Source organism: Thunnus albacares, chromosome 2 (assembly GCF_914725855.1).
Source record: "Thunnus albacares chromosome 2, fThuAlb1.1, whole genome shotgun sequence".
NCBI classification, from domain to species: domain Eukaryota; kingdom Metazoa; phylum Chordata; class Actinopteri; order Scombriformes; family Scombridae; genus Thunnus; species Thunnus albacares.
In genome coordinates this window covers 10786539-10806884 of record NC_058107.1, presented here as the reverse complement: position 1 = coordinate 10806884, position 20346 = coordinate 10786539, and the positions used below count along the sequence as shown (strand labels likewise).

At 38.5% G+C, this 20346-nt stretch overlaps 1 protein-coding gene across 2 annotated transcripts in view; it reads left to right on the top strand.

The window, feature by feature from the left end:
* The window catches only part of LOC122992181 (leucine-rich repeat transmembrane neuronal protein 4), a 43521-nt gene extending 24293 nt beyond the window's left edge, over positions 1-19228 (top strand). Inside the window, exon 3 of one of the 2 annotated variants that reach the window (XM_044365864.1) lies at positions 17108-19228. In XM_044365864.1, the coding sequence (XP_044221799.1) occupies positions 17108-17326 (219 nt within the window). In that variant the 3' untranslated portion in view covers positions 17327-19228. The remainder of the gene's footprint in view (positions 1-17107) is intronic. The other variant, XM_044365870.1, reaches the window with a different exon arrangement.
* The last annotated feature ends 1118 nt before the right edge of the window (positions 19229-20346 follow it).

Sequence of the window (20346 nt, the reverse complement as noted above, 5' to 3'; positions counted from 1 at the left end):
ATACAAATCTCGCTATTAGCATCCTTCTTCAATTTACTTGATGATTTGAAAGAAATTGATGAATACATACCTAATACACAAAAAGGAATTAAATGCATATATGAAAATGCTGTTAAAAATCTGGATCTTGAGCAGCAACAATGCATGTCATTATGCATTAGAAAGAGCTTTGGTTACATTTTGTTTTGAGAGCTTGGTAAACCGACATTTATACAAAGTACAACATCTGACTGGAATGTGTGCTGGACAATTGGATTATACTATGTTCTTAAGTGTCTTGAGTGCTTTTACATCTGCTTTGTTCAACATAAATGGAGTCAACACTGAAGTGGGTAGATGGCAGAGCAAGTAGACTGTATAGTCAGTATGTGTTACCTTCAAAGACAGCAGACTGAATAATTAAGGGTATGCACAATTAGCCTCAGTGGTAGCACTGCAGGAAAGGTCAGGGGTCATCAAAATCAATTGGGTTTCCTCCATTTGGTTGTGTGATTATTCATTGCATTTCATTTTTGAGAACAATATGTTGGTCAGAGACAAACAAGCAAATACACTAAACCGGACCAAGGTGATGACTTCTTCACAGACACATAGAAAATCCACACATCAAAGATTAATCTTTAATTAATTGTATCGTAGTCTGATACCGAATCCCCTTCATTTCCTGGTGCATGATGTTTGAGATAAACTGTAGCTACGCAATTAGTTAGAGTCCTGATTGCCTGTTATATAATTTCCTAAAATCACTTATCTCAACAAAACATTTTATGATAATGAATAACAAGGTATGTTGTTTCCTCTGTCATTGCTCCTTCATCTTCATAGCTATTTATACTCTAATTTCCTCTTATTATCAGAGGTCTGGTTAGCCTTTACTGAGGTTCTGAGGCATGCAATAAACATCTCAGAGGCCCTTGTGGCCTTGGTACATACTAACCATCTCATTGCCCCATAAAATGAGATCTGTGCCCTTATTTGCACCAAGGTCCTGTAGCTCCATCTCTCCCACAATGAGAGACAACGGCCACAAGGCTGGCAGATCTCGTCCATGGGCAAGAGGTTCAATTACCTCAGTTGTCATGGAGCAATAAATGACAAATTACGTGGCTGGCACCCAACACTGCTTGAAGGGGGCTGTATCAGAATACTAATGTCAGCTGTGTCTGACAGTGGGTAAAGAGAGAGACAGCAAAAAAGCTCCAAAGTTTGGTAAAGGAAAAACAGACAACTCTTTTTTTCAGGAGGATATTCCTTAACCTCAGTTCAAAATTATTGGGCCTGTTGGGTTCTTTGTTGCCTGAAAGATAACAAAGTGATGTTTTAATTGCTATTCAAAAGAACACCCTCTTGTTATTTATAGACACAATAAACAGCTGCTTGTATTGTTCAGTTGTGTTCATTTAGATTAAGTCCTCTGTCTTGTTATATTCTTTTCAGTAGTCCGTGATCTTTGCTACAACAGACTGGAACAGCCATTGTAATCCTATAATTAATAGAGTATGCACACAGAATTTAGACACTGGGTAATGAAAGTGCTCTGCTGTGCCAGTTTTCATCACATTAAAAAGCTAAAAGTCTATAGCCACACTAGTGGCCCTGTGAGGCAACACTCATCACTCACCACAAAACAAAATTATTTGATGAAAAATGCTATTGCTATTCTCAGATCCTGAGAATGGGGCAGGAAATGTGAAGTTCAGCCTGATGGTGGTGCTAGAGGAAACACAGTCTAGATCAAATGGGTTCATCTTCTTAAGCTCAGCTCTACATTGTCAGATTTAAAGCTACATTGTTAGATTTTTCTGGCCACTTTGGGCAGCAAAACACCTTATAAAGTCATTGTTGCAAATGTGTTGGCAAACAGTTGCCTATTTACACATCTAGGCATGGAGCAACATTGTGCCCATGTTTAAACCCGCTTTCTCCTGGAAATTGTGATGCTGAGAGCGGCTAGAGTGAGCAGTCTGTAAAACCAAAACAATGACCTCTCCAAAACTGAGATGAACTTCAAGATAATGTGATAATTTTCTGTCAATTCATCAATATGAGCAACTCCTTTCAAATTACATGTTGTCATTTGATCCATTGTCAATATAAGAAAATTCATTAGTGGAGCTTTAACTCAACTTTTGATCTAAAGAATTCTTCAGACTTAAGGTTGGACCAACAAATTAATCGACCAGTTCTGCCATCTGTAGCCTACTGCCACTCCACTGTCATGGCTAAAAATAAGTCTGAGGATTTTAAACCAGAGCAGTGATGGAAGTTTCTGAGTTAAAGTGATTGCTGGGCATAGTAGATTAAGAGTCAACCCTTAATCTGCTTGTTGTTTATTCCCTATTGTGAGCACCGACTCACAATAAAACTGAGTCCAACCAAAACTCCAAACTGGGTCCAAACTGAACCACTAGATCTCGCAATCAATTACATTTACTGTCTCAATCCTGCAGAGCTTAAAGAGCAGATGTACGGTTGGGCTTAAGCCAAGAAAAACTTGTCTTATATCACTGCACAGACCCCACTGGCATCTTTTACGCCTCCCTATCCTTCATCGTATCAGTGAATTTAAATGTATGTTGTTCAGAAAACATTGAGGTTGCTGACCTCCACTCCCCTGTTCCCTTCATTCTCTCCACTTGTTTTTCTCATGTGATTTATTACTGTACATTCTGTTTGGTACATTGCACCCTGTTCAGCAGACAGACAGTGTAACTGAGTCATGCTGCAGCAGTTTTGTAACAAAACGTTTGCACTGGGACTGTGAACTTACATACCCAAGGTGACCTCCAGGGAGATCCTGTCAGGCTACCCAAGGTGACAGCTGAGCACCTTCGCCGAGCACACGGGGGAATGTTCTGCAGTAAAATGAAGGAAGGCGTCACACGGATGAGATTCATTCATCTTAATAAAGTGGACCATCAAACTGATGTGGCTGCAGAGGTGCTAGTTAGACAGAGGAAGAAATGCAAGGAGACAGAGAGAGGAGAGGAGAGAAGCAGGCAGGGGTCTGCTTCTCCATGGGAAAGGCTTCTCGGCTGTAAACACAATGTTCTTTTCCCAGCATCAGACCCCTGAATAGAACAGTACCTGTCTACCTGTTGGCAAAATCTTGGCAGAAAAGCTCATTTTGTAGAACTGCTACAAAGCACATTTTAATTTGGCTCCCAAATGCTTGGCAGCACAATTATTCTTTTAAGTAAAAATCTGTCACACCTTCATATAAATAAACATGTTTTGCTACTTCATATCATTGACTGACATACTGTAGAACAGCAGTGATTCAAAGTGTAGTCAATTCACCGAGGCTGTTATATTCTTGTTTTTAAACACTCAGTGTCTGTGAGCTCTTTCTCATAAGATATCTTCTGGGGTACAGGGAATGATGAATTTTTAGTTGCCAGCAGTTTGTCCATAATAAATACTGGGTAGTTAACACAAACAGAGAACAAACAAAGAAAATGGCACCACCCACAGAGGTTAACATTTCATTAATGCTAATAGAAAATTCAAGGAAAAAGATGTCACTGTTTGACTGACAAGTAATCTCTTCTTAATGCAAAAGGACCACAGCAGGGACAGCTTTTGTGAATATGGTTGGAAGACCTGTGTGACCCATCTAGTTAGCAGTTATAGCTAACCTTGGTGACCATAGCTGCTTCACAATGAAGTCCTTTTAGTTTTTTGCCACTAATGGCAGGTTGAAAGCTTGTAGCACAAAGTGTTCAGGATGCATTAACAGTAGCGTACAAGGGTGAAAATATAGGTTGTGCAGTTGGTGCAGCTGCACAAGGGCCTGAGCAGGCTATTTGGCAGGGAGTGGGGTTGTTTTCAGATTCACTGCCATGCCTACTTGTTCTAATTTCTCTGTCGCATGACTCAAGTTGGTAATTGATTAGCATGTATTTTTTACGTGGAATATGCCACTTTTGATAGACAAAAGTTAAGGAGAAATAATATAATGTTTTAGTGCTGCTTGTGTTTTGACAGTAATTTGTTCCTCCAGCACTGTGGAGGATTATGATGCTCGTAATATTCCAGCAGTTGTTGTGCTATGTGTGTGTGTGTAGCCACACAGCCTCACAATCCTTCTGGACTGATTAGGAATCAAATTAATTTTGGCTAACGACTGTCTTTGTAATTTCATTTACCACATTAAAACCCTGAGATAGTCTAGTTTGAACCTCGATCACAGCTATATAGTCCTAAAATCATATAGCCTCAACACCACGAAACAACATATAAAGATCATGTCTTGCAGTTTCAGTTTAGTTTCAGTTTATTTAATTTTATGTGCTTAAGAAATGATATTGTAAAACCTGATCTATAAAATCAAAGTTGTTAAAAAAAAATCTTGCACTTGGGCCACGTTGTTATTAACTGTCACCACTCATAGTGTGTTGGCAACTGATTTTATTTACTACATTACAGATAAAGGTGAGCGCATCTGGAAGCAGTGAGGCCACTAGCTTTAGGGTAAAAGCAACACAAGAAGTGCATGAGTTGAACAAAACTGTCACTGGTGACAATAAGCTACTCAAAGGTCATCATAGCAAGCTTTTTTAAAATGGTGATAATCACATGTGTTTAACAGGTGAAGACAATGTCTGGATGAGAGTGGAGACAAAAAACGATGGTCCTGCTCTCAGTACAATAGAGAAGCACACTTATCCACTGCTAATAGGAGCGCAACTGCACACAAGGACAGTGTGGCTAAAGTGTCCTAGTGAGTACAATGCCTGTGGAGAGCTGGCACAAGAAACGCCAATGACTCCAAATTAAAACAAAAACCATTAATCTTGCAGATCAGTTGTGTGAAGATGACAGTTTGAGACTACTGAAAGTGGGACAGCAGAGTTTCATCAACATTAGTCCCTTTGTTTGACAGGGAGACGAATGACAAGATAATGTATGGTTCCATACAGCGGCTTCTGTATCGCAGCACTGGCCTCACGCCATTTCACTTGAGTTGTATATTATCTTGCTGCAATATTCACATCTCATCGCTGCTGATGAATCTTTGTCGGGTGTGGGTCCTTAGTATCAACCTGATCCTCCTAGCACAGATCATTCCTCTGTGGAAATATCACGGGAGGCCAACATCTGGCTGCAGTTCATCTCTTGTCACCTCACATTTTCAGTCGCATCAATATTGGACAAGTCTGCTCAAGTTCATAGGCTGTTTCATACTGTAGCACTTAGACAGATGGCTGTCCTCTAGGCCTCTTCTGAAGGAAAAGGGATAAACTAAATGTGATTTTTTTTTCTTGCAGTTCATTGTCTTTAATATTTTGTGCAACCAATTGTTCTTAGTAGATATGCTGGTTCTTTAACCAATCAAACAGATCAAAACTCGAGCAGGAAAATGATGTGTGTGCGTGTCTGTGTGTGTATGTGCTTTCTGTCAATATCCTTAAAGATTTAATATCAGAGTAGAAACTAAAGGGGATATTCACATAATGACAGAGCTCATAAAATATCATGGTGGTATATGCGGACACACACACGCAATCTTCCACAGCAGACATACAGCCAATTCTTTAGAGTTATCACCATGGAAACTGGACAGGAGTGAAAAGCCTGCTCTATGGTGGATGGAGCAATGGCATGACAACATCCTGGGTCCTACACTGTGACATTTATACAAGATGGTTTACCACATAAACTTTATCTGCAACTCTCTTGAAAAACAAAACATATAGATTATTTTTTTCTACTGCATTTTTTGCCTCGCTTTGAAAAGTCTTTTTGTATAACCACTGTAGCACCAGTAGCAGGGGTCATTCATGTATTAAAAACAAATGTGACCGTGATAACAGTGATGATTCCTTAGCAACATTATTCAGCTATACATTAGTAGCCAAAGTGGTGCTCATGTTGCTTCAGTTGTGAGCTCTCACATGGCTGCTTGGCTGGTTTAAAGCTATTACCTCAGTTCCCTCATGCTTCAGAAAGTCAGCGTTTTGAATATATCCTATAACACTTTTATTTGAAAAGTCGAATATTGATTCTGAACCATTACAGCTTGGTCACACCAAATGGCGTACGAATAACACGCCAATTCACGCCATGTAAAGTTGTGTTATTTGTACGCAGATTGAAGAGACTGGGTTGACTATTAAGTGGCAAATAGAAGTTGTTCAAAATATCATCTGCTTCTCTACAGACTGTGAAGCCCTAATCTCACATTTCCAGAGATATGTTATCTCTCCGCTATTTGCACTCTGTATTTACACATTACTTTGACAGCTAGTCTCAATAGTTCATTTATAGCTGATATAATCAATATTATTATATTCACGTTGGATGAAATAGTTACATGTAATGTGAAAGGTGTTGCTCGTAGTGTTGGACGCACAGAGAATGATCAACTGACTCTGCAGTTCCCCTCAGCTCTACGGAGCTTTATTGCATCTTTCAGCTTATTGTTTTGGTTTTACAGTCTGACAAAGGGTTTAATTTCCACTGGGGATTAGGGAGACATGCCCTCCTTCACCTTTACGATTTCAGTTTGATTTGCTCACTAAAATATTTCCAAACAGTGTCTTCTCTGATTGTCCAGCTGCCAAAATCCAGACGAGGGAGGAGAGGAGCTGATCACAATGTGAGATGCACATCTGAGTTGTCATCAGTATTACTGTGATCTCACAGCAACAAGCTTAACGAGCAGCAGTGACTGATTTCAGGTCTTTATTCTCCCAGGTTTTGTCACTTCAGCTCGTTATAACCTATTTTCTGACCCTCTGATTGATGCAGGTTGTACCTGCAGCCTGAGAGGAAGACTGCAGACACGACTTGTTTTCAAGACAAAGTACTGCAAACTCCTCTGCACATTATTTGGGGGTTTAAAAAATCATTTAATGTAGTTTTTTTTTAACATCTCCAAAACAGACACTAGAATTGAACATCAATCAAATATTAAATATTTGACAAGACTGTAAAGGATCATGTTCAATGTATTGAAAATGCCAATACAATATTTATATATGATAGAGTATGAGAAAGCTCAATCAATGAATTGATCTATTAATTAAAGCTAAATGTCATTAAACAGTAAGTTATATAATATTCAAATGTTTTATTAGACTACCATTAATTTGGAAAGTACAATAACCAAGTTCACAATAATGTGCTATATAAATGTGTTAAATGAAGGAAATGGCATTGACATCATATGCAATAATAATATTATAATAATTTGTGTCTGATATGGCTTTTCCACAAAAAAGTTCAAACATTGTATAATACAGCTATAATCCTGTGTGTCTTGGTTAAAGATTAGTTTGGGAGCATGTAGCCTATCAAACTCAGCTGCTCTTTTGTCCCTCCACACCTGTTCTCCCACATTTGGATCTTCTGGCTCCAGTAAAAGTAGTAAACCTATAAATTGGCTCGAAAAGGATCCCTCAATCACAGACTGAGCCTGATGATTTCTGGTATATGTAAAAATGTCCCATTTGAATTTCCTAAAATAATCTGAATCTTAAAATGCAGAACTTTTTGTGCAGTGCTCAAAATATACTGGAAGGGAAATGTAACCAAGGAACATTTTGCTCACTAATTACCTACCTTATGCAAAATTCAGGTATTTGTCAGAGTTTTCCTTAATTAGCAGATAGCTTGTCAGCTTGACTGCCTCATGTTGTTGAGTCTCGCTGACAATGACAACCGAGACTAGAAAGAAGAGTGGAAGGAAGCAGCACGTAACAGTGAGAGAGACAACAGGAGGATTATACAGCAGCAGTAGCCTCTCTTAAATCAGACAGTTGTAGCACCAAATGCTGAATTTAGGTTTATCTCAGCCCCATTTTTAATCCCAAACCCCAACCCCTAACCTCTCCCTGGTTTTAAATACAACTCTAATTCCCAAATTAACTCCAAGACCAAACTTTTACTTATCCTTTTCGCATAATTTTTAATTATGGCTGAACTCTGCAGACTTGTTACAAACAAACACAATCACTTAATTGGACTACCCAAATAAGATCGTATCTCTGATGTCCTAGAGTACCTGCATATCAGCATATTCACACAGAGCGGCAGACTCCAACTCTGTTTGTGGAAACTATCTGTAAAATCTTTCTATCAAACAAAATATTTCCCAACTTTTCTCAAGCAGTCATCCACACAATCAATAAGCATTCAATCTGAACCAAGGTGATTGTATTATTAGCATATCCATTAAACACAAGTCTGTCAGTCTAGTCTTTCATAACTTACTGAATTATCTGTGATTTGCAACATTAGCTTGGTATCTCATCTGGACAAAGCAAGGCTGATAAACTCCAGAAATCCATTAGAGAATGAAATGGCTTGGCCTTGGTGCACTGAATTCTTGAAGTCTTGCTTTTAAAGGTGCAGTGTGTAGAATTTAGTGGGATCAAGCAGACCGGACTTGGCAGAAATGGAATATGATATTCCTAAGTAATCTTAGTAGTAGTTTAATTAGTGTATAATCACTTGAAAATAAGAATCGTTGTGTTTTTGTTACCTTAGAATGAGCCCTTTATATCTACATAGGGAGCGGGTCTTCTTCCACGGAGCCCGCCATGTTGGACCGCCATGTTTCTCCAGTAGGCCAAAATGGACAAACCAAACACTGCCTCTAGAGAGGGTTTTTTTTTGCATTTTTCATGAGTTTCAGGCCACCATAGTTTCCCATATGCGCTTAGAAGTTGAATAAGTATTAATATGAAACCAGCAATAACTGAATTTTTGATTTTCTGAGTGAAAGTGGATAACGCTATGAACCCAAAACTGACATATTAACAGACTTTAAGTTGATATGGTGAACTTGTAAGCGAACAAGCATTAGTTTGGAGTTTCGCTTCTGGCCACCAGACAAATGTAAATCCAGTATTCACTCTCTTTTTAGCTCTGGTTTGGTCTCCACTAACTAAATGCTCCACTATACGTTCATCAGCTAGTCACTGAATTTGTAGTGTACAGTTTGTTTGTAGAGGGTTTTTTTTTTCTAAAAACAGCTGGTTACAGTGGCTGAAAATGCTGCTATGAGATCAGTAAGAGTGAACCAAAACAGTGAAGATGTGGGCTGGAAAAACCTAAATAATGAGCTAAAAGACGCTGAAAAGCTCCACACAGCTGAGAAGAATGGCAGCGTCAGGTGATAATTACCTCCGGCTATATTTCTGCAAGTGACCCATTTCATGCACAAGTAGTCATGTGATCCATCATTAATATAAAAATATTGATTACAGCTGCTTCAACACTATTTTAACTGCCCTGTTAATTGTTGTCTGCTGGGGCAACAAGAGAGTCAGGAGTTTGTTCAGCCTGAGTTAGCTGTGTATGTTTTCTGAGGGTCTGCTGTGGATTGCACTAAAAATATTATAGCAGTGTCTATTCTTGACTCTCGATTTCTCTGGATTCTCGCTTTGGAGGAGATCTATTCAGCTATATTTTTCTTTACAGTACAAGGCCTTAAGACCACATTATTATATTTTCCCAGTAAATCAGCGTTGGTCTACCAGTGAAACCAGAGCTCAAATGAAATAACACCAGCATTGGCTTGTAGCATTCATACATACAAAAATCCCTCAACGTTTCAATTTCATGTTACATGTTGTATACAATGTGGGCATTACAGTGCAAAATCTGGCTTACTATCAAATGGGATTATTTTAGGTCTCTGTCCAAATGAAAAAAAAGCCTATGCTGTAGATTTATTTTTCTTGTCATAAAGATTATTGGAATGACATCAAGGACAGCAATATTTAGTCCTCAGTACAATGCATGTTACAGAATGAAAGCAGCCTTTAGTTCTACCTTATGTGTGTGATGTTTTTTACATAATGAACCTTTGAATAACTATAATAAAAAGAGATTTTACACTATGATACCATCACAGTTCTAAGTAAACAACTGTGACCTTAGAAGTGCCATATTTGTCTTTTTTTCAGGTTTGAGGTATTTAATGGGTGTTTTGACAAGCAGCATCAGCACATACTGTATGTGTGTATATGTGTGCACTCGGGAATATGTGTGGGAGTGTGAAAAGAGGGAAAAACAGTCAGCGAGGGAAAATGAACCAAATAGTGTACTGTAGCACACATCTCTACTTACTGTACTGTATGCCTGGTGTTGAATATGGATGAATCTATACATCTATCTTTTTTGGCATCCATATTCAGGTTACTTACTATCTACATACATCAGAAAAGAATGTAGTGACTCATAAATTGTCCATCCAGTATATAACAGTAAATCTCAGCATGCGTTGCCAACATTGATGAGCAGAAAATGGGATGAGCAGCATTAGGAGAAGATAAATCCCCACATCTGAAGGATTATGGTTATTTTGACAAATGCAAAACGCTTTTCAAATAGAAATGTAATTACATGGTGAATATTAAAGTCAGCAAAAGATGATTTTTCTTGAATCCTAGCACATGCAGTATTACAATGTAGAACTTCAGGTTTCCTTTCAGATGGATGTCAGTTTTTTCCCTCCTGATTGCTACTAAAACCTTACAGGGAGTATGCTAATGGTCTGCTAATATTTGCATTTATTCTGTTTTATCATGCCAGAGTAAATTCATCCCAGCTTTTTTAGGCACAGTTCTTTACATTTATAATAATGAACATGTACAATGCACAATATCTGAAAGTGTGTTCCCCTTACAGTACAGTATTCCCCGCTTAATTAAGTTTACCGACCACTTGTTATCAGCTACATGTCTGTGTCAATCACCCTGAAATCATTTTTCAGTTTATCCATGCAGAGCAACAATCAGGGAAGGAGAGTCTTGTGGCCATTAGCATGCCATTCAGCATCCATGGGTGTGTGATGATGATAATAGAGGCTTGTCTGTGCTCTCCCGCCGCGGCGTTGACCACTGAGTGAATTATCCAGCTGACAGAGAGCAGCAGCACAGCTCGGGCGGAGAATGCTGTTAATATGCCAATGAGAGCTCATGCCTCCCGTGCCAGTCTGAGGCATGCTGGCATGGTGCAGCTGCCTATCACCTAATTGGGAATCATTTAGCTGCAGCTTGACCCACATTCAGAGCAGTGTAAAGGCAAGACCACCTATATGAATGTTTTTATTAGCATATTAGCGATCCAAAGATAACAGTTTGGGAATTAGAATTAACTGCTGTGCGGTGTGTCAGAAGAGTTTATATCTTTGAGCTCTTCTGCGTCTGCAGCAAAGTGCCCTACAGTGGGTCTGTGGAGTGCTTCATTGAGGAACTGTGACGTTTGTTATAAAACAATGAATTTGTCAGTGAGGTAGTTTTATGTAACATTGGAATTTTCTGATATGAGGGTATTGCATAAAGTCAGGCCTCCACTTAAATATATTAATATTTCTGGATTATTCTCCATTGAGTCAGATCTACTTCACTTTTTTACCAAACTGTGAACAAGTCAAAACAGCACAGACAAGCATCAGGATTTATATATATATATTATAACTGTGTGAAATATTAACATTACACAGACAACTTGGTGAAGAGTGTGCTACGCAGAAAAGTTTATACTCCACACTGCTGTCTTGTCCTGGGCAGAAATGGTCACAAGAACTGGTAGTGAATAATTTGTCATGTTGCCTGGGGTGAGGATTTCGGTGCTTATGTTTTGCTGAGGGCAGACTAGGAAGTGTATGAAAACCACACTCTCACTTCTCCTGTGATTTCTTTCCCTGCATCAGGCCCACGACAATTTGTTGTCCCCATCTTGTCATTTACATGTTTTATGTTTTTGTCATTTATATTTTATCATTTTTGTTTGTCTAACAACTCTTTTTCTTCTCATTTTTATCACAATGTTAACCACTTCACTTTTTCTGTTATCAACATCCAAACAAAAACACAGAATTAAAATGAAATAATTTAAGAAATAAAAAAAGAGCGCTGTTTATACTAAAGCTGGAGCCACTTGAAGCCCAAAACAATTCCCAGACCAATTGAGAAGATAATTTCTTAACACTTTTAACTCTAGAGGTTTCCAGTGATACACGATGCTCATTTTAAGTGAGAGGAAGATGTAAAAAAAAAAAGAAGTACATCATAAAATTGAAAAGGGAATAAAATAACTTCAGGTATAAATGCATCTCACTATACAGCACCTAAAATGGTGATTTCCACAGGTAACAACAGGTTCTTTTTAAATTAACTTCAAAGTAAATAGGTTCAGCTATAGTTTAAACAGTTAACATAAAGTGAAGACGAGATCACGCTGATGCCAGATGCCCGCTTTATTACCTTGGCCAGTTGCCAATGGCTCACTGAATAACGACTTACAGTTGTCAAGAGGAAACGAGGCTATTCTCAGATAGCTATTGTAATCAAGAGATTTGAATTCATTTTATATTTATCCGGTTCTGTAGTGCACTACTGGATTGGAAAGGACTTCCTCAGCCATTAAAGTTGTGGAAAGATGGTGATCATGCCTCCGGCGAAATCAACTGTATGCAGCGTTCAGCCCTAAGCAGCTCTGTTGGCAGCTGTCCAAGCTATGCTAGCCAATGACTCACCTCTCAAAGAGCTCCAACCATAACAGCCAACATTTCCCCAATATTCCTGATTAAACCTGAATGCTCACTCTGCTTGGTTGGCCAAAAATGCTTTTATTCTTTTCTTCTGTGCTAAGACATGAAATTGATCCTACTTTAGTTTACTGATTCGGAAATGCATATATTTACACTTAGTCCTGCTGATGATGACTCACAGAGAGAGAAGACTGATCTGCTCAGTGTGAATGGAGCATAATTAAAATGCAATACAATGTTTTGTTGACCCAGCTGAGTGAAACATACAACAACATTTATCCCAATTAAATGACTCTCAACTGCATTGAGACTTGATCAAGCTCATGAAGAGAGCTGACATTAAGTTAATTGACTTTGTTTTGACATTTCGTATTTTAGCCATTAGTGGATGCTCTTATCCAGAGAGACCAATGCTGAGTGAAAAAAACTGTTTGATATCCTTCACAAAAACACTGCAGGAGAAGACTTAGTAATCGGTCAGCTAATTGAAATATATTAGGATGTTGCAAGAATTGAAAATGTGACCTTGTGGTTACCAGGCTTATTGCTCCAAATATGTATAATTGTGGATACAACTATAGCATCTTAAAGCAGCAGCATTAGTCAGCTGCTTCAGTTCTCATCATTAGACTGCTTATTAGGTGTTTAGTCATGCCAGAAGCCTGGCTCTAGGAATGGCAATGTTGGTCCGTCCATCACTTTGGTCCAGACTGAACGCAACAACTATTGGATGTAAATAGATTGAATATTTGGTAGAGGCATCCATGGCTGAAGCCTACTGACTTCGGTCATCCTCTGACTTTTTTTTGGAGTAAAATGTCTCTACAACTATTGGATGGATTGACATGAAATTTGGTACACACATTCATGTTCTCCACTAGATGTATTGTCGTCACTTGATCACTGATCACCTGACTTTTCCTTTTCCGTGCCTTTATCAGGACAAAATTTTAAGGCATTAGCCTCAGATGTACTTTGTGGTTTTGCCTACTAATAAATGTTAGAATGCTAACAAGTTAAACTAATGGCAAACATACCTGCTAACCATCAGCATGTTTACACACTGAGGTTAGCATTTAGCTAAAGCTGTCCCTATGAATACTGTGTCACAGAGCTGCTTACATGGCTGTAGACTCTTAAAATTATAATCATGTTCTTAAATTGTGTATGAGAGTGTAAAGGTCATGAGGCAGATTCATAGTCTAAGTGTGACATCCCAGTTTCCACCACTTGCTGTCTCACAACCCACTACTTTGCTCACAGACTCACTGAAACCCCTTTTTGATGACAAACTGGTGTTAAAGAGCAACAGATCAAATTGTGATGTATCTTATCAATGTCTGTTGAACACTTTAATTAATTGCATAGTATTTGTAAATGTTATTGTGTGAAGTGTAGCTTTATGGGGCTGATCTGAAGCAAGATACATGGGCTCAAGTGTTCCAGTTTCATACTCAGCAACATTTAAGGGAGAAAAGTTGCAGATATGCCACCCTCAGCTGTCAGTCAAGAATACTGCAGAGGATCTCAGTAAAAATTAAAGTCACCATGAAATAGAAATGATAGTTTAATTCATGGTAAGCAGCTCCATGTGAAAAGAGAATGACAGCATAATTTAGTGAACTGCAGGCTGAGAGTGCACGTTATGTAAGCTACTGTATAGGTGACAGTTCAAGCAAAGTGCTGGAAAAGGCAGCAGCCGACTAAAGTGTTTGAGGAGGAGGCAATAAAAAACAGAAAAAGGTTGTGATACAATTTGGTTGTTTTTTGAACAGACTTTACCACCAAACATGCTGGGGGGGTTTAGTATATGCATGTTTGTGTGTGTGTGTTTGTGTGTGTGTACCTCAGTGTGTCTGTGTCCTTTGATTGGTAGTATACACATCTACACTCACTGGCCACTTCATTAGGTGCACTTGTGCAATCTAATGCAATCCAATACAACAGCTCTGCCATAAATTCTACATTTACGAAGCTTCTACATTTTCAGTTTTTGTTGGCATTGTCAGAAAAGTGATAATTCCAGTGTTCCTAATATTTTGCTCCTGTCATGTGTGTTAATGGGGTGGACAAAATATTAAGAACAACACTCAATTTTATGCACTCCAGTACACCATCACCACCCATTACAACCTCAATAATAAACATAAAGTAGAATTATCACCTTTCTGACAATGTCAGCAAAAACTAAAAATGTATAAGCTTCATAAATGTAGAATTTATGGCAGAGCTGGATTGCCTGAGATTGCACAGGTGTACCTTATAAAGTGGCCGGTGAGTGTATGTCAGACAAACCAAAAATTTGCATACATGTTATTTTGGAAATGAGTTTTTCACTGCAGTGTCCACTGTTTGCATAGAAATGTCACAATGTTACAGCATCAAGTCCAAACCGAGCCATCACCACACACATTGCATCACACTATACCTCCTGGGCGAGCAGAAAATTTTGTTTTACACTGGCATAATTTGGAACCTTTGGAACCATGACATTTGCAAATGTTATGTTTAAAGTGTTGCACATATGTGAAGACATTTTTACTTCTCTGAATCTGGAGAGGGTCAATTCTTAACAGTAGATGGTACATATAGACAAAAAAAACATGATGATGCATTTGCCTCAGACTGAACATAATGTTAAAAAATGAGAATCTATTTGTGTCAGGTTCTTTGAGAAGGTAATGAAGGTAATGAAGGTAATGAAGGTGCAATGAAGGTAAGCAGGATATATGTTTGAAGCACAGCAGAAACAAACCAACAGTCACTCTCAAAGCTTTGCATTGCAGAACATAACTGTTTTAAAATCTCTTTGACTCGTTTGAACGACACAAATCCATTAAATTCCCAAATGCTATTTTAGTCCAAAACAAACCAACAAAGACCATAAAATGTCTCAGTTTCTCTGTTGAAGAGGTCATAGGAAGCTTTCTATTTTAAATCTTTTTATGCTGTCTGGACTATTCAGGCTGTTTTATGTGAAGACCTATATAATAATAGCACTATACCTTTCTAAAGAGTGTATTTATTTATGTATTTACAGATCTGTAAGGGTCCCCAGAGCATAACAGTGATGGGCAAAAAAGGCCTTTTATTGTCTCAGTAACTGCAGCTCAGTTTATTTTATGGCACCTTTGGATTTCAGCCGGGATAAACTGGCTACGTGGAAGTTAAACAGAGAAGACAGAAATGTTGAAGAGACAAAGGTTATAAGTCCTCTGCCAACTACCTCTGTACAGACGCAGAGAGAGGGGTTCAACCAGCCAAGTAACCTCATTTATATTGACTTCACCACTTACATGTTTGACTTTTACTATTGCAATAATTGGAGAAAACAAGTCCACAATGTAGCCTTTCCCCTTGACAATTTGTACAGAGAACTCCCAGATACAGACCCCCACACTTCTCCCTACTTAGCTCATTTTGCATTCAGAGCATTGTTGTTCATGAATTTTTTATTAAGTCCTGTGAAGTAGTGTGCAAAGTTCAGTTGTTGAATTAGACAATAGAGTGTTTTCAACTAATCTTCCTATTAACGCACAAACAAACGGAGCTGGATCATTTCCGGAAAGGAAAACATAACCTTTTGAAAGCCATGAAGAATGTAAGGGTCTGAATGTAATGGTGACAGCGCTGTGAAACTTGACCTAACCAGATACAGAGAAAATCTATCTAAAAAGCTTTTTCTGCCTCAAATCAGCTTTAAGTAAATCCTTTTGTGATCCAATATAATAATCCAAGACAACATATTTAACAATAGATGTTGTCCCCACAACTCATGTTACTGTGTTCTGTGATTTTCCACACCGGTGCTTTGAATAGGTTGTGGGGACTTAAATCATTTAATATAAGTTTACTGTATTCATTCATCACTCTGCACTTCAGCAAATATGAATATGTAATACTTGATAACTGATATCAATTATTGTTTAGAAAAAGGCTTTTAAAGTGAATGGAAAATGCTCAGAATGCTGTATGTCTCAATGTGGAGTTGACTATTATGCAAGTGTTGCATGTGCTCTGTGTTATCTGACATACATGAATGTTTCTATACATTGTACTTTGTTGCTTTGTGCATTTCAAGATGCATGAGTGCATCCATATTTTGTGTTAAAGCATCAATAGACATTAGGATATTAATATCAATATCATACAGGCTTTGATGCAGCTTTAGTCCATTTAATTGACATAATTCAGACCACACTAGCACACAAAACTAAGAGGGGTCTTTGAATCAGCAAAGTGCTTGTAATGTAATAAGCACTCTCTTCTAAATGGAGCCTTGACTCCATTTAAAAGAGGGCAGAAAATATGTGTGCACTCTTGCTTAAGGCTTTCATCTTGCATATAAATCACTCTAGCTGAAAGTGGGTGTTTGAGCACCACAGATCTCAGGTCTTGGGGCGCGCACTGTATCACCGGCCAAGGCTGCATTAATGACAGTGCTGTTGCGCGACTGCATGAAGTAAATTAAGCCAATTCCAAATATTCTGAGAGCGGATAAAATGTTGAAAAGGAGGCTTTTTAGCTGATTTAGAAAGCTTACATGTGACTCTCTCTCTTTCACTCCTCTTCCCTTTTCTGCTCTGTGTTTCTTTCTAGATTCCGCGGCAGCTGAGTGCTCTGACGTTGTACAGGTGTGAGCAGTCGGTTCTGGATTACTGCCATGCCCACCTGTCGCTGCACCTCAACATGGGCATGGATCCCACCACTCAGGAGCTGGGAGGTCCGAGGCCAGCCGGGTACCACTCGGGCCTAATGGCTGCCCTCCCCTCCGAGACTGTGCTGCCTTGCCCCCAGACCCACTCCCTCCACCAGTGAGCTGTGCACTCTGTGAGGCTCTGTGTCTAAACTACTGTGTGTCTGCTGCACAGAATCAGCGGATCTCTCATGAAACACAAAGCTGTGTGGGAGGGAACTGGGACTGGTAAAGAAGCAAAGGAGACAATTAATCTACTGCAGAGAATCCTGGACCCGGGGTAATGAAAATGAAAATATTTCTCAGTGGAAATAAAGGGGTGCAGCGGTATTGATTGGTGAGCTTCTGACCCACCTGACCCTCAATGTCCTCAATTAGCTAAGGAGGAACAGCAGCATGACTTTCCACATTCTGCCCTGCCTCTTGAGGAGTATTAAGGATAATGATTTAATGATTTGTTAATCTTATTAAACATATTTCCTCAACTTCTCCTCACCTGGGCACCTCTGCTGTGTCAGGTAAAGTAATCAAATGTAAAATGCTACAAACAGAGTAGGGAAACAGCATGATGAGCAACTGAGTAGCAGAACAAATGAAAGATCAGCCATGCTAAAAGGTTTTCTGCTGCTTTTTCTGATCAGGCTCCGTCAGCGGTCTCTGTCTAACTTTAGTCCCTGTAGCGTTTTCATCTGGAGAAATGAGCCACTCAAATGAAATTACTCAAGATGAGAGAAACAAGTCAGAAGATAACGGACAGTTATTGTCATATAAAATGTACAGCCCACACATCTTGCCGGCAGTAAGTATAATTTACATAGTGACTTTTGATTTCCTTAATGATTTGTGAAGTTGATCACATTATAATTAATTTAATCGAGCTGAGAAATAAACAGAGGAAAAATAAACACCAAGTACAGATCTTGGTGCTCTGGGACGTTCTCATATTTACTTTTCATCATCCATTTAAATCATTTGTAAATGGGTTTTCAAATGTGTTCTTCGACCAATTATCTGATTGTGCACTCATATATCTACATGTGTGTACTTTTTACAAGATGTTACATTATAATATATGGTAAATAAACTGTGGTAAATGACCAGTAACAGTGTCATTCATCAAGATCAGTGGTATCAACCCAAACAACTGTCTGCTGTATTTCAACAGCTACGTAGGTGGTTGAGACTGAAGAGTATAGTGCTGAAGGCAAGACTGTTTAATGATGATGTGTGTCTGGATAAAGACCCTGATCGTTATTTTCACTTGCTATTTTTTTCTCTTCCTGTGACTGTTTGTGACCGTTATCTGACAAAATACAGTATACTGGACTCTCTGAACTTGACTCTTGGACTTTTATGTTGCTTCCCGGAAAGGAAAACTTATGTACAAAAAAAACCACAATGTCATGAAAATGAAATGGTGAAAGCTAAATATGGTATAATTGGAATGTTTGTCAGCTGGGAAATGACCATTTGCTAAACCCCTATCCTGAGCAGCAATTGTCCAAACATAGCTTAGCAACAGGAACTAGGCCTGTCCAGCTTGGGATTTCTCCATGTTGAAGTGGTATGCAGTGGGCTGTATGTAGGAGTCATACTTGCCATTTAAAGAGTTAAGAGAGTCATGTATTTTTATTTAGCTTTTCCAGAACCATAAACACAAGAGCAAAGGGGAAAGAATTGGATTACATTGTGTGATTTATTGTAACATAAGCTGCAAATGTTAACATGCCTAGCTAACTTTAATTAGCTTACTACCTACTGTGTAGTAACCTAGCTTTACTTCCCGAGGCAAGGAGCATTTCATTAGCTAACTATGATTTTGTGGGGTTCAGGGTACATTAGAAAAAAAAAATCTCTGCTCAAGACTAGCACTGTGTAATACTTCCCCTCTGCTAATGTATCAGAGTGCAGGGTAACATTAACGGCTCATGTCCTACTCCACTGGATTTGGAGAAGTTTACACTTGAGTGACCTCAGCCAACTTTACCTGAGATAGCACTATGTTCAACAAACACACTGGTCAGTTGTCGAAAATAACCACAGGCAAGCAGGGTTGTGTAAGAATTTAAAAAAAAAAAAAAAGCTACAGCAATGCAAGAATAAGTCATGTCTTCTACATGTCTCATCAACTGATTTGGATGCTGACTTTTTACCAAGGACATGTAGCTGTAGCCTCAGTCTTTTAGCACAATACCATGTGCCATAATTTAATTTATTTAATATATTTCATGTTTTACATGTTTCTCATTTTAAATGAGTTGACTGGAAACATTAAAATCTGGAGATGACATTTTCTACCTCTTTCTGAAATTAAGGAGCCATTGATTCAAAAATTACTGAGTATTAGTAATATACTCAGTATAGTAAGAATTTAGGTGGTAAATCTTCCCCATTATTGTTATAAATTGCATAGGTGTAATGCAAGAGGGGAAAGCTTGATAGGCATCAGTTGGGGCTTATGCTGTGTTTATGTCATATCAGAGTTTCCGACCTGTAAATAGCGTTCACGTTAACCTCCATGTCATAGTTACGACTGTGAAACTGAGATTCAAAATCTCCAATATATCAGACTTGGCAATTACTAATATGAAAGTGCCTGAAAACCAAGCAAACATGGATGCTACACGTCAGTCCATCCTTCAATGTAAATAAACCCACATTTAATGGATATAGTGTTTGTCAATGCAGAATGTATTGACTGGGTTATCATACAACCTTCCTGAGTTTTCAGACAACATGAACGTTCTTAACATGGGAATCTTTATGATCCTAATCCATCCAACTGTCCAATTGTTTCCTTGTATTTACTTATTTCTTTTGGAGGGAAGGAGGCATAGTCTGCACAGGGATGTACAATACTGTCATATTTCAAGATCATGATCAAAATTGAGCTCTAATATGAATATTTTTCAAGTTGATTATATGAAATCAGTCATCCCACATCATTATTTCAAATGAAGGACGCATTGATTGTGTACAACTGCACACTTGTATCTCAGCTTGTCAATGATTCCTCAATAACAGACATTTTGTAGTAAATGCTTCGCCTGGTATTCATCTGTAAAAAGAAAAAAAATAGGCTGTGGAGAAGATATATCTGCTTATGACAACACGCTCTGACACATGACAGATTCACGCTGCT